The sequence below is a fragment of the Drosophila mojavensis genome, unplaced genomic scaffold, assembly GCF_018153725.1.
Source record: "Drosophila mojavensis isolate 15081-1352.22 unplaced genomic scaffold, ASM1815372v1 contig_16, whole genome shotgun sequence".
NCBI classification, from domain to species: domain Eukaryota; kingdom Metazoa; phylum Arthropoda; class Insecta; order Diptera; family Drosophilidae; genus Drosophila; species Drosophila mojavensis.
This window is the reverse complement of record NW_025318693.1, coordinates 4,695,390-4,705,890: the sequence shown is the minus strand read 5'-3', so window position 1 is coordinate 4,705,890 and position 10,501 is coordinate 4,695,390. Positions and strand designations below refer to the sequence as shown.

Sequence of the window (10,501 nt, the reverse complement as noted above, 5' to 3'; positions counted from 1 at the left end):
TCCAAAAGTTATTCCAGTTATTCAATCTGTGATTATCTAATGAAAGTTATATGTCAAATCTAAATCCAAACAAAAGTACGTAACTGAACATTTCACAAGTTTGTTAAAGAGAAAAACAATCAAGGCATATATATTTATTAAATGTAAGCTAATTATAGAAATAATTCAACACTGATGGGTCACAGGTAGGCAGATGTTTAGCAGTAGGTGATAAGCAATATTTAGTTCGTAAGTAATCATAAGCTGACTGTCGCAATTATATTACACTAATTATGAGTACAATTTATTGGAAAAACATTAAATGTTAGCTACTAAGATATAGCCTAATGAGAATTGAATGTTAAAGTTGCTCCGATGCACTTGCAGAAACAATAATAGCATAAATGTTTCAATAAAACAATTTAATATGTATTTTAAAAAATCGCATTTGCTGCCATGTCTGCAATGTTAAGCTGAAGGTCTGTTAAGTTAACATAGAGCAGGGCAGAGCTTTCATTGAGCTTTCGTCAAGCTTTTTGGCTTTGCCTCGACCAAGTCGTTTAGCTTGAACTGTATCAGAATAATGCTGTAACTAACTATTGTGAGCACCATCTGGCAGGAAAATATTATCTTATATGAATATATAATCTGAATTTCTTCTCACCGATTCAACTTACTCCACCAAAGCTCTTCAGATTTATATCGAAGAAATTCCTACAACTAAAGCGCAGCTTTAAATGCTCCATTTGCAGTACATATTCTCGCAGAATATTGCTGAGCCATTCCGGATTGCTATTTCCAGCGCCGCAGCGAACGTTGTGAATAATACGATTAATACTGGCGTACTGTAGAAGTACAAATGAATATCTGTATATCATTATACTCGTATTAAGTTCAACAGGTGTACAACTTACCGTATTGATGCACCTTTGACTGAGCCAGCAGGGTATCAAGAGATTTAGTAGCAGAATCAAAACATTGCCAAAACGCGCTGCAATTAAAATAAAAAGATTTCCAAGTTGATATATTACTCCAATCTGAAGCACTTACTAAAGCGGCAGTTGGTACAATCGTTTGGATTCAGAGTTTGTATATAGGCCCAATTGACGATGTGCAGCATGGCAAAGCCGTTATTCACGAACAAGGACATCATCGGCAGAGTGTAGTATATCTCTAGCTCCCCGACGAGCTTCCAGACACGGGCCACCAGCTGCTTATTGCGCTGGAGTGCCACACACAAGGCTTGGAGCAGGGCGTGGTGCTCGCAGTTGGTAAACTCCTGCTGCAGTTGGATGAGCGTGTGGCGCAGACGCAGCAGCAGTTCCTCCACGAAGAGCACGAACAAGCCGTATTCCACGATTTTCATTTGAAACATGACTAATAATAATTCGGTGAAAATCTTGTAGTACCAGTCCATATATTCCGTCATTGAGGGTACTGAAACCAATGGAAATGCAACCGATAGAATAAGAAGCCACAATCCAATCAGCTTAGCCAAACGTTGGCGAAACTTGAGACGTCTCCCCAGCCCACCCAAAGATTGCGAGGCGGCATCGATATCCCTCTCCAGGGCTGCAATCTCCGTGTAAATACTTCCCAGTTTGCGAAAATATATCAGCATATTGCCATGAATGACGATCAAGAGCAGCGGGTAGCAGAGCTTTTGTACCTTGCCCTGGGCACTTGTGAAGTCTTCGACCTCCAACATTAGAATTTGAAAGTTGAGTATTCTGATGTTTACATAGGTCACATCAATGCCCAGCAGCAGTATGCAGAAACAGTAGCAGCCGAAGCCGAGCATCCAGAGCCGCCAATCGCAGCCACGCAGAGCTCCCTCATAGAAGCTGGGCGGCGGCGTCAGCGTCAGCAGCGCGAGCAACTGCAGATAGGGCCGTGCTGCAGTCAGCATATTGCCCTCCATGACTGAGCGAGCTATTCGAGTGACTGACTAGTTGAGTTCGACTAATTAGTTGAGCTCCAGGCCATTTGAACAATGCGATTAATTACATTGATAAAACAGTTGAATATTTGCATAAGGTAAAACAAATATGAGCACATCGAATCAGTTAAGAAAAGGTCAAGGTAATATGTATGTACATGTAGTTTTACATAGGTGCTATATACATATGTAAATACTTTTCTTTATAATTTTTTATTTTTAGTAATAGTATTATAGTCATTAGTTAGAGTATTAGTCATTAATTAAAACGTAGCTTACGGAAAAGAGTACTTATATGAACTCGATATTTCATTTTTTATACCCTGAACCCATTTTCAATGGGAAATCAGGGTATAATGGTTTTGTTGAAATGTATGTAACAGGCAGAAGGAGGCGTGGCAGACCCCACAAAGTATATATATTCTTGATCAGGGCGACGAGCTGAGTCGATTTGGCCCTGTCCGTCTGTCCGTCTGTCCGTATGTTTGAACGCGTCGATTTCCGAAGATATAAGAGCTAGAGACTTCAATTTTTTTTAAAATGTCCGTAATTACAGCGCGCATATCAAGTTTATCATTAAAAATCGATAACTCATCCCGATCTTTTTTTATCGATAAAAAACCTTATCGAATACCAGTTATAAAATTATATCTTCTACACCTTTATAGCTAGAGTCTCCAAATTTTAAATGTATTTTTATATGCAATTTATACAATTTCGGTTTTTGTTAAAATTTACCCCCACCCTTAGATTCACCCCCTCACCCTCACTTTTGTAAAAAACGTATTTCAAATACTAGAGACTTGTGCTTTGGCAATTACATGCATATTCATGTTATAATCATAATCTGAAAGTTTCATGAAGATCGTACGTCCACAAAAAAAGTTATTAAACAATTAATTTCTCATAGTAAGCGATCACTGCCGCTCATGCGTGTTTATGCGTGTGTGTGTGTGTGTGTGTGTGTGTGTGTGTGTGTATGCCTGTGTGTGCGTGCATGTGTGTTTTTTTTTTTTTTTTTTTTTTATTCATTTATTGACAAAATTATAACAAATTGCAAGTTGCGTGCATGTGTGTGTGTGTGTGTGCGTGTTTAAGCTGAAAGACGCGAAAAATGATTGAAATAGCTATTACTCCAAGGGTTCAGGGGATCTCGTAGTCGAGCAGTCTCGACTAGAGCTTTCTTACTTGTTTTTTAATGAAAATGGGAAATGGGAAATTAGGGTATAATGGTTTTGTTTTGTATTTTTTTTTTTATTTATTATTTTATACATATTTATGTATATTATTATGATTAGTTTATATATTTTTATTTCTATTATTATTATTTTTTAATACATTTTTTCATATATTCATATTTAAAAAAATATTTTTTTATACATTTATTCTTTTATTTTAAACCCATTTTATATAACGATATTATTCTAAGCTTACTTTATATATATAAAAACATTTTACATATACTTTGCTTTAATATTTATTTAAAAATCGTTTTCAAGATTACACTTTATATGAACAGATATGTGTGAACTCTTCGCAGGCCTCAAATATAAGTTAAGCGCTCCCACACTAGAGTACTAGTGATTGGGGACGCTGTGTTGGGTTCTTGTGAATATATAACAACTTTGTGTTCAATGAAATAATATATTTTATATAATTTTAAACAATAGGTCTAAACTCTCTCTAGTCCGAATATGAACTGAACTAAATCTGTTCTACTCGTTAGGTTCTCCCCTTGAATGTCTGACTGGACTCTCCAGCCTCCTTAGATTGTCGAAAGTCTTAACTTATATATATGTAAGTATATTTTTAATCCTTTGATTTTATAGTCTACACGATTTGTAAAAGGTTCTTTAGTTTTTGTATAACAAGCTTATCTAGCCAACACTTATTAACTAACCATGTAAAGTAATTAGTAAGGTCCTGTTTCTCTCTGAGCCGCACTCGTTCCTTCTCTCTAGCCGTGCTCTATGGTTACTTTTTTCTTTTTCCATACACATATACATATAGATGTATACGTTGCCTGCAACTGTTCCAGTTTCTTGCTTCATTTTCCATTTGGTGAACGTAATTGCACTTCTTGTGCGTTGCAATGTGCAAACATTTAGCAGAATAGACACAAGCAGAGAATCGTTGATTCGAATGTATGCGGCATGCAGGCGAACTGGAGGCAGCCAAATCAAATGAAAGCACCCTCCGGAGCAGCTCCTAATCCCAATGTTCGCTTGTCTGCTCGCTTGAATTTCACTTAGGCGACCGTCCGCGCTGCAGGATCACGTGTCCTTTTTATACCCTGAGTCCATTTACAATGGGTAAAACGAGCTTATTAGCTTAGTGCAATTTTTTTGTGCTACAAGCCGTAAGGGACTTTTCTCTGGCCGTACGATTGCTATAGCGCCAATTAATAGCAATTGATATTTAAGTATATTTCACAGATCTTTAGGCCAGCAACTTAGGGTATCTGCCAGTCAGCTCTTTTTCTTTTTTTGAGTCGTGTTACTTGTTAATTTTAAACTACTTCACTTTACTTTGTCCACTCAATGAGTGAGCCATTCCAGTGCCAGTACCAGTGTGTGTTGTGTGTGTGTGTGGGTGTTGGTGTACGTGTGTGTGTTATTTCTTTTTCAAGTCGTCTATTTTTCAGCTTGATTAAGCACTTTGTGTAAGTGGAGCACATGCAGATATTCCCCCTTGCACATATCCCAACTGGCCAATGGCATTTTTAATTTACTCCGCTCGGAATATCTAAGTGTAAAAGTGAAGAGTCTTTGTGCTAAAGCGTCTGATTTTACCATTGTCACTTTTTTTCTTTCTTATTTTCTTTTTTTATTTGAATGCGAATTCTTTTCTAAAATGCCAAAAAAAAAAAAAAATATATATATATAGCTTTAGTTGTTGTTTCGCCCATTCAAGCAGCAAACAATAATTGAAATGCAATAAAATTAAATTATTTTCAACAAAGCCACAGGAAACGGAAGTGCTCACCAATACACACACGCACAGTAACAAAGGCACACACACACACACTGTCACGAAAGGCAATCTCTTCACAGTTTGCGCAGATAGTTTTTGCATTGCCTTTTATTGCGCTTATTATAAATACTCTTGGGTATTGTTTAAATTGCTTTCCGTTAAAAAAGACTGTCCATATATTTTATTTGCGAAGGTAAATAAATTGGCATAAAAGCATGTAAGCTGACTTCTGCATGCGTTTCTGCACAAGTGTGTGTGTGTGTGGTGTGTGTGTGTGTGTGTGTGGGTGTGAGCGCGTGTCTCTGTGATGTCTGTGTATAATAAACAAATACATTTTTATTATTTATGTATTCATGGCCATTAAACGGATATCCGTGGCCATTGCGCGTTAAATTGCAATGGACCCCACACCCTCGCCTCCCCAGAGAGGATCCGCCACGTGCCGTGCGCCCTGTGCATGTGTATTATGTTTCTGTAAATAAACCTATACATACAACTATATTGACTATATGAAATACAAACATATATGTACATAGTTAACTTTAATATGCCTTTCTGGGCTTATATTCGAAATGCAGCTCTCACGTCCAATTGAATTAACGCATAAATTAACAAAAATTATGCAGCGTTTAATTTAATTTAATTAATTTCCAACATGCCATTTACCTGGAAAGGCTCTTTAAGACCCGGCCTATTCGACTAATTAATAATGGTGAGCTTAAACGAAAAAACTTTTTTATGGCGAAATTTAAATTTATAATTTGAAAAACTTAAAAAGATTATGTGATTCACCATTGAACTATTTTACAATATTTCAGTTATATTTCATATGCATTTATTACAAGTATATTATTCTTATTATTAATTTTAGTAAGTCTCTTATTAAAGCTTGTTTGTCTAATCTTTCGAATTACACTCAAGAATTGCAATCAATTTATCTCTCTCCCTCGTTCACTCTTACCTTCTCTCTCTCCCTCTCTCTCTCTCTCTCTCTCTCTCTCTCTCTCTCTGTTCTGCCCTGTTACATATACGATGTCGTTTCTACATTTCTATATATTACTGATATGTTTGTAAACAAATTTAAAATTTTTCTTCCTTGATTCTCCGACTTTGATATTTAATACCATAATCTATATTTCGAGTAGTTTTATGAGACTCAATTTTTAATTATACTAAACAAAGTTGCTTGATGTTGATCAACTTAAATGTTTCAGGTTTTCTATTCTTGAGGTGAATGAGCTCAACTCAACATCAAACAGATGAAAAGATGAACTCTATGGCTGATGTTAATCATAAAGTCATTGCCTAATTTCCTTTAATTTTACCTACAATTTGCATTCAAGTTTAGGCCAACAGGAATGATTAGCATATCCTGGAAAAAGTTCACAATGTATAGCATTCCTTCTAATTGGCTTCTCAAGTATTTCAGAGCTGTAAGAAAAACAATTACCCTCAATTTTTTCAATTAGTAAATTGTAGATTAAATTTGTTATTAGATCTACTTGCGAAGGACCTTTAGTCTTATAAAAGGTCGACTTGCTTGGAACACTGCACGAGCCAAGGAAGTGGAGCCATAGAAATAGTAATTGCCTGATGTGTATAATACACTCGTATATGTGAATGGCTTTCTCATACATGACCATATACGTATGTATATATGCATTTATATTGGTACAAGTTTTGCCAAGAGGCGGCTGGGGTAATGTTTAGATTTGCCCGGCTCTAGTTCTCATATATTAATTCTAATTAAATTTGTTATTCAAAACGAAAATGCGGCACGTCCACGTCAGCCATTTTGCAAGTGTTAACCTTTTGGCAGTCGGCGCTAAGCTCTCGCAAATGGGCCAACATTGACGGCGACAATTCGCACGCAGCGGCCCGAGAGCAACCTTGACATTTTCTGCTTCTGCTTCTTCTTCTTGTTCTGTTTTGCCTTTTTTCATTACACTAATGAAGTCATGTACGACTGTGTGTTGACAGCAACTGTGGCAGCTCGTGTGTCTATGTGTGCGAGTGTGATGTAGGTGTGTGTGTGTGTGTGTCTGTCTTGTCCAGGTCCAGGCAAACGACCATTGCCAGACATATAAAAGGTGCATGACGGGCGCTGGCAGCAGCGACGCCTCATTAAACCATTTTATTATGGCCAACGCCATGGGGCGGACTTAACTTTGTCAAAGATTCCCACTCACACACACACACACCACACCTATACAAATCGACACAAGTGTAAACTGAACACATGCCGCCTACATCGTTTGGCGGAGCCCACATTTAACGCTTTAAATTCGTGCGCATCTCGAAGTGGAAGTCAAGTCGCTGGAATGCCAGCTAAATTGTAAGACGACAGAAATATTTCAACAGGAATTTACGATGCGCGCACACTAAATGCTCATTTAGTTTGCACTTTTATTTAGAAACTTGGTTTGCACGTCTGCCAAATTGTCTGCGGTAGCGCAAAGCCAGCCACAGCAGCCGCCAGCAACCGCTGCACCAGCAACAGCAACAACAACAACAAGCACGTGTAGAACAACAACGTTGCTGGGGCAGAGTGCAATAATAATGAAGGGAGAGGCGTAAATTTTGCTTTGGCTGCAGCCTGCCAAGCGAGAAAGCGCTAGAAAGAGAAATAGAGAGAGAGAGGCCAAGAGAGAGAGATATATATATATAGTGTGTGGCTTCTGCCAGGTGAGCCATGTTGTCAGCGGAAGGCAGCAACAAATTTTCGTTGCGAAAGCTTTTAGTAAATTTATGGCAAGAAATTTCCCCAGCTCGAACTGCAACTGCAGCTGGAATGGCCTGCCTGGCACTGGCCGTTTGTTTATGTCTTAGTCTCGGAAGTGCGGAAGGTGCGGAACCTAATGCACTCGTGCTCAGCCAATTGCATACGAGCTCCCACACCACACCGATACAGGGCTGCCTAATTGAATGCCAAACTGTTGAAAGGTTTCATAACGAGCGCGCTATTAATTTGTGAATTATTCACAAACGAATTCCTCGCACACGGGCCGCAGCTGCCGCATATGGGTAGACAATAGACAATGTGCTGGCGGGGCTTCCCTTGTGCCGGCAGCATCAATTACATGGTTATTTCTTCAGCAAAGTTTCAAAGAACCTTCAAGAATGCCGTCAAGCTGAATGGAAAAGTTGCAGCCGTCAACGTTTCGCTGTTATACAATGCGACGACTTCTGTTTCGTGTCTTATTTTTCCCCCTTCAAATAAAGTTGATTAAAGTTTATTCAAAAACAAATTTAACTTTTAAGGCATCAGGAACAAACCCAGCTGAGTGCGGCATGATGCACTGCATCAGCAGCAGCATCAGCAGCAGCAGCATCAGGTTGAAAGGATGCCTAATTCAGGACATCGCCACCATATGTGCAAATCCTACACTGCCTTAGTGCTCGAGCTAGAGCTAAACACCCACGACTCAACTCTCTATAGATGTCGACTTGCCTGCTCCATATGCTGGGCGACTTATGCGACTCTAGTGAAGTCGTCTTCCATGGAAATTAATCAAATAAAGCGTTTATATATTTGAATGAAATGAAATCTTAGCAAAGGCTGAAAATCTAATTAGATTTTAAGAAAATTATGCTCTTATATTATTAAATAAATTAGATTCCATCGACTTTGTATGGAGTTAGTCTGGCAGTCTCGCATAGTTCACTTTTACAGGGTATCTTTTGTTCGTTGAGGTCTTCGTGGCATATTTCCATACACCGCTACAGTTTCTTATATCCATATATCTCTTATTCCATCCAGAATTATTATCACAAACAGCCAGCGATAGGTGAGCTGACAGGTGTGTGGGCCAAGGGGGGGGAGGGGGGACAATTAGAGCTGCATCCACCTTCGCGCTGTCTGCCATTGTGTGCGCTGCACTGTCAGGCGCTGTCGTCGACTGTATTTGCATTCAACTTAATTGCGTTTTAAGTAGATTTGCGGTGACATGTCCACACACACATACAACACACGCACACACCCACCCACACATATGTGGGTACACATTCGCCCATTTGTTTGCATATGTATATTGTTCACGACTATTGCTGGCCTGGTTGTCCCTGAAAGCTTCTATTCGTACAGCCAACTACGCCAGCAATCGGCATGGCCCATTGGCTTGGGATTGTGTAAAAATGTCAGCTGACTCCAGCCTATGTTGTAGTTGGCGAACAAAGGAAGCAAACTTCAAATTTAATTAGTGGTTTTACTTAGCATGTCGTTCGGCAAGCCTTGAAAAGTCAAAACACTTTTATGTAAATTGCATGGCCATGGATTATATTTAATTATAAATTTAATTCAATTAAAAGCAACATGACTTTTTACTTTAAGGATCAAAAGTGTGAATAAATTAGAGGCCTTGAAGACGAAGCGTTGGGCAACATAAATCTATAAATCCAGCACAAATATGGAAAGCAAACATACATACGTTCGTTGTTGGGCGTGGCGACAGGATGCAAATCCCCTAGAAATCATTTCCAGCCAAATCTGCGACATTTGCGGTCTGGCCTGGCAGCCACGCCTGGTTCTGGTCCTGGTCCTGGTTGGCCTGGCCTGGCCTGAGCTGAGCAGCTTTCTGTCTCTTACTTTTCTACACGTGTCAAACTAATTTCGCATTTTGTTACCTTTTACACTTTGCCGCATTTGCGCAGGCAACGTCTCGCTTCCCTTTTTGCCGAGCACTGGAGGCGGCGAACGACGCCGGGGGCTCATTGAAATTCATAAAATATTTGCACAGCGAAATGGGCTACGTCGAGTACTGGCTGCAGGCACTGTATTATGTGTCAAGCACGTTTGAATTTAAATTCAAATATTTATCATAGAAGGCAAACAAATAAGCAGAAATATGGTAAATAGCAATAAGTAGAACCTCCAATGGAAATACCACCAAATGAAGACGAAACGGATGGAAGAGGGAGAATGGAAGACGGAAGATGGAAAGGCCAGCAGATGGTTAGTTAACTCCACACTTGGCTTCTTGCGTAACCAAACACTTCCTGAAGAAGTTCATAAATATGTAACCGAGCTCTTCTTTATTTTCAATTGCAAGTGGACAAGGTATGAATACGAGCTCTTGCGGTCAATTGTGGTATTTATCTCTCTACCAGACTCCCATGAAGATGTCAGCCTCAGACAGAGCTGACAACGAAGAGCAGATAACTGGCAGCACGGCAAATGCTGTCAGCGCAAATTGCTCTACTTATTCTGCATAATAAGTGAAGAAGAAGTGCGCCACGTATACGGCAGAGTTTAGGGCCAAGGCTCACTAGCAGCTGCTCTTGAGATTTATTCTTTTATAAGCTCTCTGTTAATTAAAAATTTTTTTCTTAAACAATCATGAATGTGTGTGTGTGTGTGTATATATAATTTGTTCAATTGACTTTCTTTAATTTTTATTTGTTTTGCGAATTCCTTGAATTCGTGTAAGTCTTATAGGTTTTCATGCTTTCAAATTATTACATTAACAGTTTGTTTTGAGAATTGAATAAATTTTCACTTGAAATTTATCTTTCTCCTGTTCATTCTCAAAATGGTTTCACTTCATTTTCATTGGCATAATATATGGCCAAAGAATAAACTTGCTTTTTATGGAATTTTGTTGGATATAAATG

The 10,501-nt window shown here is 38.8% G+C and overlaps 1 protein-coding gene and 1 long non-coding RNA gene across 3 annotated transcripts; one reads left to right on the top strand and one right to left on the bottom strand.

Annotated features, from left to right (window-relative positions):
- Positions 1-327: 327 nt before the first annotated feature.
- On the bottom strand, positions 328-1,946 carry LOC6573431 (putative gustatory receptor 98b). Of its 2 annotated transcripts, XM_044007254.1 has the most exons (3): positions 1,030-1,946; positions 894-970; positions 328-824 (listed from the first exon to the last, which is right to left on the bottom strand). In XM_044007254.1, exons 1-3 carry the CDS (start codon positions 1,898-1,900, stop codon positions 648-650), a joined length of 1,125 nt encoding a protein of 374 aa, XP_043863189.1. In that variant the 5' UTR covers positions 1,901-1,946; the 3' UTR covers positions 328-647. The 2 variants fall into 2 exon arrangements, with proteins under 2 accessions (XP_043863189.1, XP_043863188.1); XM_044007253.1 differs by having other exon boundaries at positions 328-970.
- Positions 1,947-9,395: 7,449 nt separating this feature from the next.
- Positions 9,396-10,225, top strand: LOC122756815. Its single transcript, XR_006356659.1, has 2 exons — positions 9,396-9,842; positions 9,940-10,225. It is a non-coding gene; the product is annotated as an uncharacterized LOC122756815 (long non-coding RNA).
- The last annotated feature ends 276 nt before the right edge of the window (positions 10,226-10,501 follow it).

Bases quoted from the DNA above. Each gene is read 5' to 3' on its own strand.
- LOC6573431 (XM_044007253.1), bottom strand. From the start codon at position 1,900: ATGGAGGGCAATATGCTGACTGCAGCACGGCCCTATCTGCAGTTGCTC. The intron at 971-1,029 runs GTAAGTGCTTCA...TTTTAATTGCAG, and splicing joins TTGTACCAACTGCCGCTTTA to CGCGTTTTGGCAATGTTTTG.